General features: G+C 40.1%; 1 protein-coding gene across 4 annotated transcripts in view; it reads left to right on the forward strand.

Moving 5' to 3' along the window:
* The window catches only part of oxr1a (oxidation resistance 1a), a 112,308-nt gene that overhangs the window by 48,128 nt on the left and 42,577 nt on the right, over positions 1–21,603 (forward strand). For 3 of the 4 annotated variants that reach the window (XM_025061562.1, XM_008323693.3, XM_025061561.1), the window contains exon 4: positions 20,349–20,431. In XM_025061562.1, the coding sequence (XP_024917330.1) occupies positions 20,349–20,431 (83 nt within the window). Of the gene's footprint in view, positions 1–8,642; positions 9,006–20,348; positions 20,432–21,603 lie in introns of those variants that run through there. The other variant, XM_008323694.3, reaches the window with a different exon arrangement.

Below are 21,603 nucleotides of genomic sequence, written 5' to 3' on the forward strand. Positions count from 1 at the left end.
AAAACTGCTCTATTCTGCCTGTATATGATATATACAGGTGCTAGTACTGCACCTGAAAGAACACCGTTTACATACAGTCAGTCTGCAAAGATCAGCATACAGTCGGGTTTTACTTGTAATAGTGTAGAAATATGTCCCTGGTTGTGCATGGACATTTATTTGGAGAGATTCAGCTGCAGTTGAGAACAACAGCATTCCTTAAGTTTCACTTTTATGTGGGTCTCAGTCAAATCTCATGGTCTTTGAAAGTTTATGATGCGTTTACTCTTTACACTGAGATCAGGTGATTACTTCCACTGGAGGCTCTGTAGACGGAGTAGGTGTGCTCAGTGCATTTCCTCAGAAACATCATGAGCAAAGTTGAGGAACCATAAACAAGTTAGAGTATACTGAATAACGTTTTATTTTATAATCAGAGTTTTTCCATGTGTCCATTTAGATTTTATTGATATTGAAAATATATAACTTAGTTAAGTGCTAGTATAACTAATTATAAATAAATGGTTGTGTTTAATGTGGCAGGCACTTTCTGTCCTAAGTTGGAATGTCCATTTTTTAATTGGAGGGAAAAGTTTGTATTGAAGCATAGTTGTTTTTAGGCTGCTCAACAATCCAAGCATTAGTTGTTAGTTTTACTACTCTACCTGAAGGCACACTTTGCATCTTCTCTTGGCAAGCAGACAAACTTCAGGTGCATTACCTCTACCCTGTAGGCTGGTGTGTTTACAATAGTGTGACTTAGTAAACACTCTCTTACAGTAGCACTGCTTCAGAATATAGTTTTGTAACATATTTTGTCCTTGTAAAGTTACTCACTTCGCCACAGTGACAAGAGATGTAAGTGGTGGAGTCGGGCCAAGCCTGAGCCCCTCCCTCTGCACACTGTCTTGTAGCTCCTCTCATTAACATGTGGAGGACTTTTGTGTTGTTCAGGCTCTGGGGCTGTATTTGCCCTGCACTGGTTTATCCAAGAGGAAGAATAGCTGGAGGACAGGATTAAGCTGGCCAGTGTAGTGCAGTGTGCTGTTGTCTCCACACGGGTCACTGCTCTGGACATGCCCTGGATAAAAGGACTGTAAAAGACTTACAAAAAGAAGGCTAGCAGAAGAAAGGTACTCTAAATAGAGACTTCTCAGAGTTTCAGTGGAAACTTTTCAGATTAGACAGACTTGGAGAAAAAATAAATATTTTTTGTTGTTTATTCTAAAATATGTTGCTGTATGTTTTATAGACATGGCCTAGCTGATTATGAGGACAGCTCATAAATCCTGGCACTGACAGTATGCAGTGGATGCTGGGTCATGGCTGTGCCCCCATCGCTCAGACAGTAACTGTGTGAAGCCGCAGGTGTGATATCAGTCTTCTGCTCAGACATGACAAAGTGCAGACTGAAGGCATTAAAGTGCCACATTGCTTTGATTGACGTCTGTCGTCATGGCCGACCAAGCATGCATGTGTTCTCATAACGTACTTCAATGACTGCAGGATTCTACAGACAGGGGCATAAACCCAACAACGACCACGTACAGTAGATCTACATTGTGTACTGCATCACTAGAATGGACATTACTAACTTGTTAAAAGATATTAGTGAGATACTGCTGTACTGCTGTACTGTAACATTCAAATAGAAGTTGACACCATTCAAAACAACTTTTAAGGCTAAAAAAGTAGTCAATCACAGACCCAATTTGATCAGGAATACCTCTAAAACTACTGTAGTAGAGTACGTTCTGTCCTCCTGCGTCTGTCATTGTCCATTTCTCACCCAGTATGCAGCTTATAGTATTACAATAGACCAGATGCTACATTGCAGCCTAATGATCCATCTCAGATTCAAAGAATTGATCCAACCAACCTCAGCTGGAGATGAAACAGCAGCTCATGGAAACAGCTTAAATATCTGAGTGAAAAAAGCCCATGAGCAGCTGAGTTTTTTTTCAACCTGTGCTTCATTAACACTGTAACTCTCTGACCTTAGTGCAAAATCTCTGCTTTTAAATAAGGGTCTCTCCCAAGCAGGTCAATTACCCCTTCACTGGGCCCCATCTCATTCATTTCAAAGCTATGAACTGCATTTATTTGTGCAAACCGTCTCACACCGAGTTACACCTCCAATGATGCAAATATGTCCCTGGCTCCTAATGTAAGCAACAAATTACCCATCCCCCGTATCTCCCGAGGAGACAGATTCATTATCCAATTTAGCTCACTTGTGGAACTATCAAGTGATAGATGAAGAGTGTCCAAGCAGAGGACAGTTTTACAGCAGATTGAAAGAGTGCTGAACCATTTACCGTCTTTGTGCTGTTTAAGATTTCCATTTGTTTCTAATTTCCTTACATGGTTCCATTCCCGTATCCAGTCACAGGCTGATGTTGATGCCCTCCGAGGCAAAGAGCAATATTTTTCTGCTTCTATTGTCACTGAGTGATTTATGGTTGGACTTTTGAGACTAATGATGAGATATATGACTGTGTCTGCCTTTTAAAAGAAGAACAATTAACTCCCTTTGGAAGAGTTCTGCTCCGACGATAAACCGGACACAGACATAACAGAGCATTTGCTTTGTTTATACGCCTGAGTCCTGCAGCCTCTCTTCTCCCTGTCAGCTTTATTGTGGCCTCAACCTTCAGCTCAAGGCTGGGCTTTATTATTTTAATATATTGCCCAGCATGAAGGAAGCAGTGGTGCGTGTCTGATGCTCATTCCGCATTTCATCTATCCATCTCTTCTTCTCCAACACTGTCATTCCCTGCCTTTTTTTTTTTTTTCTTTTTTTTTTTTTTTTTCTTTTTTTTTTTTTTCTTTTTTTTTTTTTCATTTTTCTATATCTCTGAAATTGTAGATGTGCCCCCCCATCATCAACAAAACAAACACCAGCAAATAAGATGCAAGGACATGTACAAATAAAGTGGGACAAAGGAAAGATTGAGGAAGAAAAGAGGTGTTTCTATAGACGGATGTGTTCGTACCACTAAGGCTGTGGCCATCAGTCGTCAGGGCCACCAAGTCTCTGGGGGCGACCTTAGACAGTGCAGACACCCACAGAGGATAGATGACCACTGGCAGGGGCAGTAGAGGAGGCGGTGAAAGATAGCCGGCGCTGGCACCAACGCTCATCCATCACCAGCAGCCACCACGTTGAACTGTCCTAAGAGAGAAGTCCAGGCAATAACGGCAGGTTGATATGTAGCAATGTCAGGTGGAATGACATAATTCTTCAGCCCCCAACAGCATTTTCCGTCATCCTTATCCAAATGACTGGCTTTTGTGTGGAAATAAATACATTACACATTTACAGCAACGATTTTAGTTGTAATTTGTTGTTCTGTCCAGAAGAGGCTGGACCCTGGAGTGAAAAACAGGCACAAACAAAGACAAGCTTGTGGTTGCTTTTTTAAAATAATTTGTGAAGAGCAACAGGAAGGGAACTTCCTGTCTAGGTAACAGTCAGAGTGTGTGTGTGAGCTTAACTCAAACCGTCTTCAAACTGACACAGTTGTCACTGTATTATAAATCAATAAACATGTTTTTTCCTAATCGTTTACACATCCATCTGAACAGAAAGTGAGTAGAGCTTTACACTGAAAACACATTTCAACTGAAACATCAATTTAGGTTGGTTAAATTCACCTAAACAGAAAGGTGATTTGGTGAGGTGCCGATTCCTCCACTGCTGTTCAACTGAGGCATTAGTGCACTCAGTGCTAAGGCGTGCCTGAAGCACCAGGTCATTTGATTGACAAATGTTTTGAAGTACGAGTAATTGTAGTTCAGAAGAAAGCCTTAACTATATTTGCTAATGTACACCTACTGTATTTGTGTAAGTTAGATAGCGTGCTTACAGCTTGTAAAAGTCACCTTAATCTACCTGCTGTGTCAGAGAGGAAAGAAGACCCCACAATGACCTTGAGTGTCTCCTTCGGACCATGATCCAATCAATGTTTTCATTTGTCCTCGTCCAGAGCTTTCAACTTAATGGCTCCTCCTTGTTCTTTCGCGGAGGCGGCAGATTTTAACAATCACAATAATGTTAGTCATTCATCATGGTTCCTCCAGAAATGACTGCTCTTTTAACTATACTGTCTTTGGCTAGATTTGACTCATGTTTAGCTTTTTTTAACCAAAACTTCTGCTATCTGCTACTACATTTTTTAATATTGTCATTGTCAAAAATACATTTGGCTATCTTCTAACCTGCATCTATTTATTCTATAACAGTATCCCTGAAATGGTCAAACAGTCACTTCCTGCACACATTGAGTCTAAAATATGACTAAATATAACATCACTGTCTCAGTTTAAGAGCACTGTGAGTGAGATAGAGCTGAAACTAACAGATGATTTTAGTATCAGTACTGACGTCACACACTGAATGACTCATGGTCCATAAATGTTGATGTGGTCCTTTTTACTGCATCCCACATAAGCCGCAGTGTTTGGGAATGAACAATGTTCATGTGAAAAAAAACAGTGTGACAGCAGTCAGTCAGAGATTGTAATTGAAAAGGCTTTTTTTCCTCTCCACAACACATGGAGTGAATCAGCCTGTTTTTTCCCCTGTCTTAGCACCCGGGGACGTCTAATTCATGTTGGCCTCTTACTAATATTACTCTTCTCCTGCCAGATTGGAGAACATGTTCATCTGTAGTAGAACAGACAGCTCTGGCCTCACCTCCTGTAGAGAAAAAAAAACAAACGTGACAACACCTGTGACTCCCACTGTTGTCTGAAGAACTGGTTCACAGCAATACAGAAAACTTGTCAAACACAGGACAGTGTGCATAGTACATGTAGACTGTACACTGACTACGGATGTGATCAACTATAAGCTGCCATAGATGGAAAAAACTAGAGCCATTACCACTTATCAGAAGATGAGGTGTTTGCCTGCAGGTGCATCAGAGCCACGTGAGTGTTTTTTCGCTGCTGTCTCACTGATTTCTCCTGTTAATGGGAAATGTCAGGAAGAAGGGAGCAGATTGTGATTGTGTGCATACAGTGCGTGTGTGTATGTGTGTGTGTGTATGTATGTATGTGTGTGTATGTATGTGTTCATACGGTGTCATTTCCATGCTGCCATTCACACCGGTTTTCTGCTGTGCCTCCTCTTACGCAACCCGGCCTGTGTCTTCTGTGTGTGAGCAGACAGGGGAACAGAAGCGGCTCCTCATTCGACCCCCCACCCCAGGAATGCTAAGGATTAGGCTGTAGCCTATACCTGGATCACAAATAGAGAAGTGTTGAGATTAGCAGTTGATCCCACGTGGCCCGCTCCCACATAATGACAAAGCCTTGCACACAAGACCCTCTCGAGAGTTTTTGCTGGCAACTGCTGACACCCGGAGGTTTGTACTGTTTAAGGGTGCTTGTATAACAAGGCCTGCACCATTGTTAAGTCTCTAGAACGGCATGGTTCCCTGACTTGTGTTGTGCTTTCAGAAATTCAGCTCATTAGAAGATTTATTAATTAAATAATAATAGTAATAAAAATGTTTCAGTAAATACGTCAAACCCCTGCAGTAACTACACATACCAAAAACACAACACTATAAAGGTTCAGAAATAAAAAAATATATAATTTAAGATTCAAAGTGAATCCTGAATTTAAGCTATTTTATGCAAACCCTTAGGTGTTATACGTTCATTTAGGCTAACGCTTTTTCCAGGCTCCCCAATTTAGCTCATATATCAACAGAGGTATTGGAAATCACCTGAAACTTGAGGTGTTCTCATTACATAGAGTTGAATTTTGCTGAGAAGATGTTACAGACTTGGTATTACTCTGTATAAATACATTTAATTACTTGAATGTATTGTACACATGACAAAAAGTTAGCTAGTTCAGATTTGTAGTTGGTAAAGAAAAGTAATTTAAGACTTGCCAAGAATTTAGAAAAAAGATTGCTATTAGCTAACATTGGTATACAAAATTATTGCTTAAAATATAATTCAGAAGGTTCATACAAGAGGAAATATCCAAATGTCCCAATGTAGTACACAGGTGTTCCACCATATGTTTAGGTAAGAAACCTGTGCTGCGTTAAAATGGATGTGAAACGTTAGCATTCAAATATTTGTTTTGCTTTCTGTGTTTACATCCTTCAAATGCATGGTTCCTCATGCCTCAACATTTGTGAGTGGAGTGAAACTTAATGGGCTCTATTTGTTAAGTGTTTAACCCTGATGACAGGAAGTGATGCAACAGACCAAATCCAAACAACTACAAACATAAAATTAAATAATTATTTTAAAAAATGTAAATGCTTTTGGGGAAATCAGCATTTTAATCTACTACGCCTTTTCCCGTAAGTTACCCTTAATTAGAGAGTGAAGCTGTTGCCAGGCTTTATGACTACTCCCAGCTTTATTGCTTGTTCTGCATTACTGATAAGTATATATTTAGAGCTAAGAGGCTAAAATGCAGAGCCACTGTGCAGGAGGAGCCCAGTTGGCCTCCCTCCTAGGATGTTATAGATGATTTGATGGCTGCTCGGAGCAGCTGGTAGAGCAACACAGTATATCAAGCCACTACAAGGCTGTATATGGTGGCAGTGGGCCAGTCTTTCTCAAGGTCTGTACACATTGCCTGTGTGCCAGGTGTAGCAGCAGGGGCCTGTGCAAGGTCAAAGAGAGATAAACAGAGGGGAATGAAACCCGCGTGTGGGTTGTTCACACAGATGTTTTTAAATGTAAAAACCCTGGTGGGGTTTCACTTGAAAGAATTTGTTTGTGAGTGATTTGTTAGTACACAGTTTCAAGAATGAACAGCTGTAAAGTGTGTGGAGCATGCTTTTTAAATAGTTGGTTTATGTTATTGCATCTATGATATACTGTAGGTGTACAGCAGTACAGAACAGCGGGAGCTCTTTGCTGTAGTTACAAAGACCAGCACAGATTTCTCTTTTGTGATATTTTTTTTATTACTGACATACAAATCTGCACTGAAGTTATGGGTGTAGGCCTAGGCATTGACATTGAGACTCAAATTAATGTACAAAAAAAGACTACGCCATCCATCCCTGCTGCTAAACTAAATTCTCTCACAGTTTGGCCTGCAGTGTCCTGTGTAACCAGCAGATGGAGCACATTCAGCACTGTCTCTGATCACACTGCTTTGCTGGGACTGTTTCTCAGCTGCTCCAACCTCAAACTACCACGGGTACAGACTGTTCCTGGATTATGATCATTTAAAACCAAAGGAACTCCCAATATTTACTATTCGTGTTGTGAATGACTGAAAAGTTTGACATCCCAAATCACCTTCCTAATCCAAATTAAACATTGTAACACATCTCTGCTGTCCTGAGTTGTGCTCCTAAAATGAATAATGCATTGCAGTCCTTACGACTCAGTGCTCACCTGAGTGTGCTGCCAAATTATTACACCCTCTTCTGCTCTGTCGACTTTGCACTTTTCCACAGTCATTTTTGGTGCCCTGCGAAATGCCATTTTCTCCTCTCCCTCGCTGGTAAAGCAGACGCTTACTGGGTATGTCATGGGTCTGAGAGTAGTCGGTGTGTCCCCTCTCAGCCATGTATTGGCACAGAAGTGTACTTCGACCCTCCCATAATGTGAAAATCTCACTTTATTCGAATGATATTGCACTTGAAGTCCCTTGACACCCATGTTATTGTCATGGGTGCCATAAAGCCCTTCACATACGGCAACCAAATATCCTAGCAACAGGCTGGGGGAAAAAGCAGTTTGATGTTATATTTTTATGCAAACATTTATTTGTTCAATTTATTCTAAATTGGATTTTTTTTTCTACAGTTTTTCACGGTTTTTCATATATATATATCAGATGAGTTGTATTACTAACCTGCCTTAAATTTGCACACCTACAGTCAGATAAAAAGTAGAGTGCCTATGAATGATGATTTTCAGAGTATCTCAACAGGGAATAGATTTACAATTACGCCACACCAATAGTTACCTGCTTATTGATGCTTCTGTGGCTCAGTAGATGGAATAAGTCATCCAACAGTTTTTGCAAAAGGAGAGGTAATATATTTAGCTATCACTAATTGAAATGCAAATGTACACCAGGAGGATAAATCTGAGCAGGTGGTTAATCACAACTGGGTAAGCTGAGGGATAGTTGCCCTTGCTGGGCCTTAGTGCCCATTTAATAGCCGGTAGTCGATAATTGCACCTTCGATAATGTTAGGATCAAACTTCACAGGTAAAGAATGTAATCTAAATCATAAAATCTATCTCTATGTGAGCCAAAAAATATATTAATCTTGACACCCTATAAGGTTGAAATGATAAAACTACAACTGAGAACAGTGAGTGAATGGACCCTACTCCTCCCCAAACTTTCAATTCTTCCTCTAATGTTTTAAATGCAGCAAGCATAGTTTGAGTGCATTACTGCCACCTCCTGGAATTATTATTATAATAGTATTTAATGTTTTTGTTTATTATCATTGGTGTCTATTGTTATTATTATTATTATGTTATTATTATGTTTATTATATAAACATTTAAGTCTTTCTAAATATAGATATCATTTGTAGAAACGCCGTTTTTAAAAAAGTATGTACTGTTGTACTGTTTTTGTATCTGTGTCTGTACAACATAACATGTCCAGAAGGGGGTGTGTGTTGACAGAAGTGTAACTGCGTGGCACAGCCTCATTCCGCTAGGGGCAAAAAAAAGTTTTGTGCTCGTTGACTTGTTTTGAAACAGTCTGGAGGAATGTGTGTGTCGTTGTGAGTGTATTCACACCGACACGTCTGCACTGCAATCTTTCAGCGGTTAATGCGGAATGTACGTGTTCTTCCCGACGCTGTGTTAAAAGCTCATAGTTAGCGGGTTGATAGACATGGACTACATATTCTCTATCACGGGCAGCAGCGCCAGAGTGGTCAGAGACGCAATCTCCCACAGGCTGTGGTCCGGTTCAGGAGAGGACACGGACCAGGTCCGGCACCACTACCACCACCAGACCACAGGTCCGCAGTTTGACAGTATGATCAGCAACTTCAGAACAGGTTAGTGTAACAGTGGACAATACGCAGGCCATTAAACTCTAGAGACTAACTTCTCTTTAACGTGTGCCTACAAAGCGAAACTCCGGTTGAAATAGACCACTTTAACGCTTCTTACGCGTTTGCTTAGGCTTTCCTAGTAGGTGTTACCAAATAAATTGTGCCCCAAATACACCAAATGTGGTTCTCATTAATTCGGCTTTAACACTGAGATTTAACACTGGATTCTTAAGTAAATCCCTGCAGATCTGTGCTTAAAATGGCATATATTCGCTGCCTGATAAATTACGATACTGTACCGCTTGTGACTCTGAGGTGGTCTTGTGCAGAATTTAAGACACTCAACTGTTCACACTGCAATGTGCGAAATGAAAGCAATTATTTGCAGACAGAAACTGCACTACCGTACGTATTTTCAATTACCCACTGAATGTAAAATCATCAACGTAAAGTAATCTGCAGTAACTCTACGCACTCGTCGTTCTTTTTCAAGTTGCCGTGTCCAGTTTTGTGTTGTTTTACATTGTTTTAATAGTCTAGGTTGTCAAATGTTTTCGAATATAAAATTTAACAATCTTGCAACGACGTTCTGCTGCAACTAGCAACAGCCACGGGTTTATAAACATAGTTTTATTGCGGTCTTGACCTTTACTCTTTACTTTTATGCTTATCAGCCGTTAGGTCTGTCCTTTTGCTGCAAACAGCCTCAGCAACATCCTCTTCTGACAGTGTTTTGTGTTTGTTTTATTTTGACTCTCAGTTAAACAGTCAGTCTGCCATTAGAAACAACTGACACTAAAAATGTCAGTGACAGGACAGGAAATGTCAAACTTGCACAAAAAGGAAACACTTTTTGAAACCATATGTCTGTCAAATGTCCTCTTTACTACAACACTTGTGTCCATTTTCAGGTTGTCTTTCACAGTTAAAGTCACATGCTGAGGAAAGGCACAAATGTATTGCCCAACAGTGGCTGTTGCACAAATATGGAGCAGACACTTCCTGCACAGATCTGTATCAAGTCTTCTCTTTAGAGTAATACAAAATAGTTTTCATTTCTACAAATGATTTAACACAAACAAGTAAAACCAGCCCCATGTTTCTCTCCCCCCGTGCAAGGACATGACTGTCTGCGCACATTCAGTTATTCCAAATATTTCAGACCAGCAAGCAGTGCATGCTGGGACCATCCAGGCAGTAAGTGACAAAGCATGTCCTCGAGACTTTTCACACCACAGACTCTCCGTGTTAATGAAAATGTGATTTTCCCCTTCTTTTCCTTTTTTGTTTGCCTCTCCCACATCATTTACTATGAGGCCCAATCTCTACTGTGTCTTAGATTGAAGTAAATGCTCAGAGTGTAGTGCAGTTCTACCACAAAAACCACACATGTCACATAATTTACTCATATACACTACATTTCAGCCAACATTCTTTCAAGTGTCAGTGTAAAAAGCCTGTCCTGTGAACACACTTGTTTGTTCGTGTCAGTGAGCTCCCTTTACTTAATTTTGTTTGTAATTTATAGACACTCCCTGCCCAAAGTCTTCAGGCTCCAAATAAAAGTGCCAGGCAGGTTAATGGCTGTATCTAATTAGAACAAAAATAATCAAATGCATGCTCATAGAACGCCAAGGCTGCCACCACCGGGCTACTAACTTTGTGAAGGCAAAAAGGATGAGAATTGGTAGTTGAGGTGGTGACTGTACCACACGTGGAGCAATGACTAATACGCTGATAAACAGTCATGTGAAGAAGTGGTTGTTTGTAAGGGCTTTGACTTAAAAATGGCACCCATCATTTGGAGGCTTCAAATGGCAATAGCCGTGTTGATTTTGTACAAACTTAATACCTTGGTCGTCAAAAGAGACTACGGTAGGGCCACTCAATTATGGGAAAAATATATAATGATTAGATTGGTCAATATTTAAATAATTAATATTTAAAACAATTACTCATTGACTCTGGAAAACCACTGCATTTATTGTGTGCTTTTAGCAGCGATTTTCATATTTTCCAATACATAAATTCTACACTTTGACAAGTTATATTTGATGAACTCCAACCACTAATTTGATTCAAGAAAATAAGGTCCAATCCATTACAGCCCAGTGCAAACAGTTAAAATTCACAGTAACAGTAAATGCTGGTGTTACTTTTGTTCTTTCATTTATTTTTCCAGAGGGCTGTGATGCTGACCATGCTGAAGTGTTCATTTTCTGTATTAGTTGGTTGTAAGTCACCCAGTGTTTGAACATGACCTTATTTATCACGTTGCTGGTGATGTCTTGACGGTAAATATATTCTTACTATATTATTACTCTTTTAATGTCTAAATTCTGCTGCTCCTCTCCTTCACAGCTCCACCTGCCGTCTTTACGCTTACACCTATGCCATAATACCAGGTGCATTACATTGTTTTTGTGACCAATTGGAGTCGAACTCAGAATCGTAATTGAATTTCGATTAATTGTAAAACCCATAGCATTGTTATTCTCTGCCTTTGGAGAAGAAGGAAATAGGATGCACAGTTATGTAACACTTTCAGTTCAACACAGATAGCCAAACGCAAACCACACCTCCACTGTTTGCTATTGTTCATACTGTAAGGACAGAAAACAACATACCTCAGACAACAAACTAGAACTTCAGCATATTTCTACCTCTAGAACACCAGCCATGATTCAACATTAAAATGACAGGATTTGCAAAAACGTGGACAACATTGTGGAAATGCAGACTTACTATATGTATGTTGTGCTCTACCAAGTTAATGTGAGACATGGTTTGTTGTTTAGTTTAAATATACTGTGTGTATTTCACATGACCAATTCTCCATATCCAGTCATGCGATGATGCCTGAGTCAGTTCCATCAGCATAACTAAGCCCATAAAGTAAAGATAATTGTTTTGATTTCTTCATTGAATTTTAATTCTCTTCAGTAAGTGGGGAAAACCTTCACAAATATGGTTATTGTTTATTTGTGGGTGAAATCCTCATGCAAACTCTTGTGAAGTTTCCATTTCTTGGAGATCTGTTTTGTCAGGCTTCTGTGTGATTTCACGCAACTCTGAGCTACAGTGGTGTCACTGGAGAATGCACATCTTAAGTTGAGTTCACAGGGGTCGTCAGCGGAGATGTTATTGCTGCTGCTCTGTAAGGGCCGGAACAAATGTGTCTGAAGGCGCAAAATGGTGCATATAAATTTGCACTTCTTGGTTCAACCACATGATCACAACACAATGTATTATTCATATCTCTTTTGTTAAGCCTGTTTGGCTGCTTCACTGATTCAACTATTGTCAACAACACAAAGCAAAGCCAGAAAATGAGTGGTTTCCAAAATTGGAGGCAGGCCCCCCAGGGGGCGTGGAGCTCTTAAAGCTTTAGTGAAGAAGCTTAACTTTAATTTGATTTAAAAGGCTGTCATTGTAGAACAGTGTGTAGTGTTTTGTTTTATTAAATATTTTTCCCATCTCATGTCTTTGGGTATACGTAGTGGTGACATTACTCTTGTTTTTCGTTTATCTGCAAATTCAGGTCAATGCTTTTTTTTTATTTTTTATTTTTTATGAGAATCTGTAAATGAATCTTGTTTAGTTTGACCAGTGTTTTGAAGCTCTGGGCTCCTCCATCACACCCACGACCTTGATGCCAGAAGACAAATTTTAACTTTGTCCCCAAATGAGACATTATTCTTTTTTTACCTCCTAATCCCGAGTCGGGTGATATAGAGGGGATAAACATTGGGCTCTAAAACTGTAGGATGAGTTATGTTTTATTGCTAAAGAGGGAGTTGATTCATCAACTTGTCAAATCCCCCCCGTGTGTGTGTGATTGTTAGTCATGCAGATAGTTGTAAGGAGACACTGTCATCTTTTTTTTTCCCCCTCTTGATCTCAACACATTTGTCTGGATGTATGGAAACTAAGCCGTCTGTGTTGGTGTCAGGCTGTGGTGGATGGAATCTGTCTGGACTGTACGAAGAATTTTATGTTAGTCATGTTACAGTTTTTTTTTATTTATAAATTTACAGAACAAAAATCTTATGATGCCATGCCACAGGTCTCATATTGAATTTTTTAAGCTTGATGAAGAAGTCACAATTTTTCTTAGGTTTGTGGAACTATGAGTTATTTTTACAAACTGCGTTCTGTCTAAAATCTACATAAATAGTACCTCAAAAACCCTTTATGTAATTTGACCCTAATTGCGTGCTCTGTGTAAACGCATTCGGCGTGCGTTGCACCAGTCTCAGTCATGAACAAAACCCTTTGCTTTCCACTCGATAAGAAGATCTGATAATGCCGAGTTTGTGTTTCCAATAGCTGAGCTCATCACTTCTCCAGCTATTGATCCGAGCTGCAACCTGAGAGGTTAGTGTTCCTGCTGCGATGCAGAGCAACCAAAAGGTCCAAAAAATGACGTCAACCAATGAAACTGCACTGGTGGACTGCAAAACCAGGATAGCTTATATATCTAAGATTAGCATTTGAATGATGCATTCCACAAACAAGCTCATTATTTGTGGTTGATTTGGTGATAATAATGAATAGATGCTGGACATTAATTTCTCTGTTTTACACCTCAGTTGAGTTGCAGCCCTCCATTACTGTCATGTCGACGATAACTTGTTAGTGAGGCTCCTGCAGACAGTACTGTGTATATCACCACAATTTATCTAAAGCTTTAGTCAGAGCATTGATCATGTCACTGCACCAAGCACAAACTAATACACAATAAAACTAGAGTTTCTTAGAATGTGTTATTTCCAGACACATTTTCCAGCCATCTTACCACCCATCTGGCAACCAGCGTTTCTGTGATCCATTTTGGGCTCATTACTTGGCATAATTTTGGTTATCTTTGCTTTATTTTATCTTTAATACTAGTTGACAATCATCTGTCATGAAAAACACTAGTGATTTATATAATTGCAAACTTTTATCCTTGGTTTTAACCAGTGTTTTAGCTAACATTGGATTTTTCTATAAAACATTTCACATATATGTAGAATTTTTTTTTTAAATTTTTGTTACATTTTGAGAGCCTTACCGTTGCGCATGGCCATTTCTTTGCCTATTTATTTTATATTCTTTTAAAACGTTTTGCTGTTACTTTTAGCAATTGGCATTTACTGAGGTAATTACATATTTGAGACATTTAAGGTAAGCTCTGATATAACACCTTTGTAGTCCTTGCCTTAGAGCAGGAACCTTTAATGGAAGAGCACATAACCAGGTGGCAGATTTTACCATGCAATTTTGCATAATTTACATTATATGTAAATCCACATTATCTACATATAAGAGAACAATACTTGAGCAGAACTACTTCTGCTTTTCTGAGTCTCCACTGTGCGGCCAAAAGCAGTATAGTAAGCTGAATTTTTCTTTCTGTTAAAGTCCTCTTTGTACAATAGGAAATAAATGCACCATGGGTCTACCTGTTCCTTTGACAGTCCACCCACAGGATGCCTCACATATCATTAAGTTCCATGATTAGGTCAGGCTCAAGCTTTCACTGAATAATGCAGACAGGTTGGTGACTGTTATTTTTCTTTCAGCCTGAACCAGGTTTGTCACTATGGAAACCTTCACTTATATGCTGTCAGAATATTAATTCAGATGAAGAATGTTTGATAACATCCACCCATCCATCCATCATTACAGCATTTGGACTGCAGGATTTTGACTACATTCTTGTCAGCTTTGCTGGAGTGTGAACATGAGAGGGTGTTAATATGAGGACAGAGCAGATATAAGAGCCTCTCCTGTTAGTGAGGACATACCCACATGAACACACACACACACACAAAACTGCAGTTCAGCAAAGTTTTCCTCTAAAAGCTGAGTGGGGCAGAGGCGGGTCCAGAGAGGCTGCTGTTATATAGAGCTGAGTGGTACTGAGAGAGTGTTGGCACAGGGCTGTTGCCTGTCACACTGTGTTCTCTGTGTTTAAGTTGACAGCTCCACTAGACCACATGTGCTGGATATTCATTACAATGGAGAGACTGCAGCCTCTGCTTGCACTATAGAAAAGTTACGCAGCAATAACAGGCTGTTTCTGGACAGACAGCAGTTGGAGTCTTTCTGCTTCTTTGATCCTCTTCGGTGGTTTTCATACAGAAACTTCACAATTAGAAAGTTGCCATTTGCAGCTTTCGACTGGATTCAGTTTATTCCCTGCACTTAAAAATGTACAGTGATTACAGCCTTCGACTGTTGTTGGTGTTTGGTCTCTTCAGGGACCTGCTATTTGGTGAACGTCTAGTAGGCCAGGAATATGTCTGTGTAGGTTCTCAGTCATCCAGGTCATCTTATCCAAAAATAGTTACATCGAGGGCAAAGTAGATTTCTTGTGACTTGACATCCCGCCCCTCCTTAGAATAGTGTCTAAGGAACTTCGCAATAGTCAGTCAGAACTGAAGAAGAACTGAGAAGTGACACGTCTTTAAGAAACCTACTACGTCCAGCTGCCCTCGATGTAACTAGAATAGGCCAGGGATAATACCTCTGAATTAATCTTTGTTGTGTTTTGAACAAATAGTAATATAGCATATTTATCCCCAGCTATCATTTAGGTCTGCATGAAAAATTTGGTGCAACCGGAACCAGTTTGTTTTATCCCTTTAATGGTAGTTACCACAGCAGTTAATCTGTATAGTGACTTAAAAATGGTCAACCTCCCATGGGAACTTTGACCGACCCCTAGATCCTGGCTACAACGAAAATGCGTGAAGTGGTAAACAGCACAAGGTGTTAGGGTGTGGTGAGATTGTGTACACAAATGAGGAAAGCTGCACCACATACATTTGACAAAGGAGTGGCAGTCTGGCTGTTTTTGTTTCTTGGTTTTATACTAGGCTAAATTGCATTTGTTTCTTTTTTGCATATCACAATGGAACATAAGAAAATCACTATTTGTTGGGAAATATACGTTGAGAGTTTTCTTTGTCCCTTTCTCTGTGCCGATAGTATGAAAAAATAGTACAGAAATATATAAAAACCTCATACTAAATGTAGATTTTTTTTTTTCATTTTAGAAATGCAGAAATAAATGACATTTGACCACAAAAGTTAAATTGAATTTTAAAAATATTTGAAGTCATAACTTGATGTACAACAATGTGGAAGTTGTTTGCCAGTTAAACATGACTCAGGTGGCTGCCACACCCGATTGGTAATCAGAGTGCAAACATAAACAGTTCCTTCATGTAACCAACATAGTTCGCATGATCTCTGACAGGTGTGCAGGATATTTACAGTAGAAGTGTGTTTTGAACACAGCTAATGTGACATTTACCTTTTAAAACCTTTGTAAAAAATTTTGTGGTCCACTGTTTTTCATTGGCTGTTGGCAAAACCTGTTTAACGTTGGGTGGCTCATCATTCACCCCTCCCAATTTCTTCAAGATCTGGCCTCAAGAAAATGAAACATGTTTGAATGACTGTGACTGAGGCCATATCAAGTCTGGTCCTGTACATACTTGTGTCATTGTCTTTTCCTGTCACACACAAAACTGATTTGCTGCCAACAAGCCATGCTGACTGTCCTCAACTAGTGCAGTCCAGTGCAGACTTTGGCCAACTGCCTGAGCTTTAAAAGGAAGAGAGGATAGACAAAGATAGTAGGTCCATTGTTGCACTGCATTCAAATACAGATATATTTGATTATTATGATTATCGGTGTTATCATTGCAGTAACTAGACTATAGTCAACAATACTCATAAATGACATGGATAAGATAATCAATAGTTAACTGATAATTTAGTATGAATGTAGTTAATGATAACGTTGTAATTTAAGTTGAACGTAGTTCATGCCTAATAAAACACAGTCTTTTACACAGAGCAGGTCTATTATTGTGTAGTTCCGTTATTTCCGGTAATGTGTCCTTCCTCACATGCATTTTTAGCACCATAATTTCTGGCTCTCTAACTATAGTCCTGCAGAGCACCTGTTCAGTGCGACTGTGGTGCAGAGCTCTTTTCTTCCGCTTCTGTTTAGGGGTTTTTCTAAAAATAGCACCTGAGAAGGACAGTATATAGCTGGCAGGCTGGGGAAACAAGGGAGCAAAAGAAAATTGGCTGCTGGTGTATTCAGTCGACGCGTGGGGGAATGTTAGTCAGAGGGTTTTCGACTCTTTTATTCCCTTCCTTATTTTGTTTTGTCATTGCTGTGGACAACACCAAAGGGAACAAAAATATATTAAGCATCTGCGATTCATGATCAACAGATTGCACTGCTACAAAATGAAGTATTTGCAAGTATAGATTTACTTTATCTAAATCTGCCATAAAATGGAACCATTAAATCCTTGTTTGAAGAAAAAAAAATGTTTTAAGTGTTGTTGATGCTCCTGGGGGCAGTGGGCTGTAAGGGATTACCAGGTGTTCCTTTGGAAAGTATGTAATAAAATATTGTTGTTGTTTTTTTTTTCACAAATCACAATTATTTGTCTGTGCGACACTGAGATGCATACTCTTCAACTAGATGTATTTTAACCAATGCAACAATAAAACAAGAGATGTAATAGGTCAAGCAAGTGTAACCCATGTCCCATTGTTTGGCAGCACTTCCTGTTTACATACCAGATTGCTGGGGTGGGAGGGCAGTCTCTGCTGTTCCTGACTCAAAGCAGTATCTTTCAGCTTCCGAGTGAGTCATACATTCAGCCTAGTGTTGTTAGAAGTCAGTGTATTAATGAGCATAATATTTTCTGAGACACAAAAATGGCAAAATTGCTTCTGCTGTGGTAACTGTTGTTCTACTTGGCTGAACAACAAATTAGATAACTTACAGTGCAACCTTAGGTGACCACACAGAAATTTCTTCAATGTGCTGCTTGGCTGAGATAAGTGAATTTGTTTTATCTCCACTGGCACTGACCCAGACCCATTGTCTCCACACCTTTGCGGTGCATCCTTTACACCTCCTATGTCGCTGAGCATGCACATCTTAATGTTTAATATTAATTAATTGTAGCATTTTACACTTGTTGCTGATTGTTTGCATCAAACGAACAATACAAGTTGTGTTCTCCGTTTTAGTCAGAACAGATGCTCCTATAGTTTCCTGTAGAGTGATGAAATCATGGTCTCTTTTATGAAAGATGCCCCGGCGCTTTGCTGCACTGTGTGTCGGGTACAAGGAATAAAATGGCCATTTCTTGTGCCACCAACCACAGCGAGGGTTTTAAATTTAGACCAATCACTGGCTCACTACGAGCACATACCGTGACAGCTGCTAATGCATATCTGTTTTTCTGTGTCTCTTCTCTAGTCTTTTTTTGTTTCAGTTGCTTGGTTTGTATTATTTCAAATGCGCAGTCATTCAGTGAATCTTGTGTTAACCCTAGTTGTGCACAGCTTGCTGTAGTCAGGAGCTGTGCACACACACACACACACACCAGATTATAATTATAGAAAAATGTGGCCATTATCTCTGTCATCTTAACATGAAGTCAATGGCACCTGTGCTGACAGATTGAAGACTCAGGTTACATGTAATCAGGTCCACTTTCATGACCTGTAGTTATACACACAGTGGATTGTATTTCATAACATGGACGTATTGTTTCTAAACATGCCCAAAGACAGACCTCTGGACTAATTCAAGAGTTTGCTGGTGAAATAAAACTACTTACTATAGTTTTGACTAACCTTCTAAAGTGTATTTTGGATACTACAGTATGGAGCATTGAAGTTTTATGGTGAACTCAGACCTGTCTTAACATCTCTGTTGTTGCATGTCTGTGAGAACTGTAAACATCACGATGCAAATGGTGTAAATTTTAGTGTTGTAGAGTTTTAGTACACAAGAGTTAATCTGTAATAAATCATAATATGACAACTGGGAAGTCATTCATTTCATTGTTTACCAGAAAAATTTAATCCCTTAAATAAAATATTTAAAATATATATATTCTAACGTCAGTTACGCAGAGATTAGTGTGATATTGTGTGTGACAGTATTAATCTTAGTACTACTTTACTACTATTGATTTTGCTTTCTTAAAGGCATTTTTCAGATACACCACCTACGCTATCATCTGTACGAGGCTGATTTTACACCTGCAGCCCTGGTTTCTAGTCCCCCTCATTTCATGCATTTGTTCATGAGCCCCATAAATAGCAACTCTGGTGTATGACTCATGGTTTGAGCTATTTGAGGTGCATGCTGTGAAAGACAATAATAGAGGGGATTTTTTTGTTTTATACAATGCTTTCAAGTGAAAGGTATGTGAACAAGTCGTGGTCAGCACACTTCGAACATATAAATTCTATTTCCAAAAAGGTTGATACACTAACTTTATTGTTTTGTGAGGTAGTTCTGCAAAAAACTAGGGCAAGGACTGCTCTTGAATATATGTGACCTGATGGAGTATTCATTAAAAAAGACTTCAGAAAAGGAGTCACAACAATAGACAAACAGTCTGCACAGATCAGAACACATTTTGAAACAAATTTATGCAGAAATAAATCCAAGGCTTTCACATACTTTTTTTTCTTTGCAACTGTATCTACCCTGTCTAATTTCACGTTTTTTTCACGTTTTTTGCATTGAATGCAATCTTTATTTTACATTAGCAAAAGCATAAACATCATAATTTAATTCCCGGTTGTCTCCCAGTACTCATGCTAAAGTCAAAGACCAAAGTCAGTCATTTCCTGGATCTTCATTCCAAGAGTCTCCTTTCAGTTCCTTTCTTTTTTCCTTTATCTGCTTGCTTCAATATTTTATTTAGTGTCCTCCATTCATGAATATGCTTCTGGTCTCCCAACTGGAATCATTTTTATGCCATCCTCTTCTTCTCTATGTCTCCACTCCACTGCATTCTGTCTTTCCTCAATTATTACCTAGCACACCCTGCTTTCCGACTTATTCCTTCCTACTCCTCTCCTCTGGCATCTTCCATCCAGAACTGTTTCCCTGATGGAGGTCAGAATGGTCTGCCGTCAGGGGCTGCAGGGGGAGAAAGGCACGGTGAAGAGCATTCAGAGACTGTCACTGCACCGTTTCATAGGCAGGGAGCGAAGGAAGAGGCAGATAGAGCAAGAGAGGACAGTGTAAAGGAGAAAGTGTGTGAGCGAGAGAGAGGGAGGGAGGGAGAGCAAGAGAGAGTGAGCAGGAGAATAAGAGCAAAGCAGGAACGAGGGAGAGAGAGAAAGTGAGAGAGGGAGAGATTGGTCCGGAGCTCACAGCTCACATCGCTGGCTGGCTGGAGCGCTCACTGTTGACGAATGAGCTGTCTACACACCAGGCTGGGAAACGGCAGCTTGTGACAAGCTGGGGAGCAAGGAACATGAATGTAATGCGTACCTTGCCTCGCTTGCTTACAGATACCGGCCAGAAGAAGACCCCCGAAAAGAAGGATGGGAGGCGCATGTCGTTCCAGAGACCCAAAGGCACCATTGAATATTCTGTGAGTAACACACAAACAACTGTGCTGTTTCTGCTGTGATGTTGTTGTTGTTGTTTTAAGCTTTTCTGCTCCCATCCCCTCCGCTGCTGCTGCTCCTGCTCCTGCTGCTTTGGTTCGTCTGTGTGTTCCGTTGCTGATGAGCACCAGTATTATTTCAGCTGAATAAGTTGTTTGTTTATTTGAAGGCACTGTGTCCAACCATGCCTGATAGCTCATTAGTGATGTGTGAAACTCAGTTAGTCTGCCTTATTCTCTGCTGTTTACATTTGGGTGTGTGTGTGTGTGTGTCTGTACACTGGGGTAGATAGAGCTTGGAGAAAGATGATAGAAACAATGAATGCTCTGCCACAGACTCCTTGTGCAGCGGTAAAAACACTTAGCTTCAATGTGCATGTTAATGTAAAGGAACTGTAGCAGCTCCGTGTGGTTCCTTCTGCTGGACTAGAGGAAAACAGAGAGGGATTAGCACTGACAGGACACACATTTGTTTTCCCTGCTCATTCTACATGATGCGCATCGACAAGCATTCCGCCATAGAGGTTACCGTGCTCATGAATGACCTTCCAACTGCGTTGTCATTTCTACTGATATAGCTGTTGTATGGAAGGGAGGGAGGGGGCGTGTAGCTTGTCTCCGCTTTGCTTGGATCTGTTCTTCAAATGACCCTCAAATCCAGCTGCAGTCTGACTGCCTTTTCTTGCCTCTCTCTTTCCGTGGCAACAGTGAGGAGTGGGATGGCAGTGGCTTAGCTCCAAATGTCTGTCTGCCTACCTGTCTGATGAAGAAAGAGAGAGTGTAAATAAAGGGAGGAAGGAGAGACACGAATGAGAGCGGGAGTGAGGAGCTCTTATTGACATTCCGTCTTCTCTTTCCAAACTCCTGCTGTCATTTTCCCCTTATTTTGACAGTGGATTTGCTGTAGAGTCTGCTATAGTGGCTGTCAGCTCCAGAATCTACTGTGGGTTTGTCTGTGATTGGTTCCCTTCCCCCATATTTAACACCTCAGCAACACAGACACAACCTTTACATCAACCGCCTGCCCATGCTGTCAATCATTCAAGACCTGCTGATTGACAGAGCCCCTTGTTTACATTGCTGGGGTGCTGCAATAGAAATGTTTGTCAGAGCCAAAACATAGTTCCAGCCCCGACGTGGACAATAGAGTTCCAGAG

This window comes from Cynoglossus semilaevis, chromosome 13, assembly GCF_000523025.1.
Source record: "Cynoglossus semilaevis isolate Cse_v1.0 chromosome 13, Cse_v1.0, whole genome shotgun sequence".
NCBI classification, from domain to species: domain Eukaryota; kingdom Metazoa; phylum Chordata; class Actinopteri; order Pleuronectiformes; family Cynoglossidae; genus Cynoglossus; species Cynoglossus semilaevis.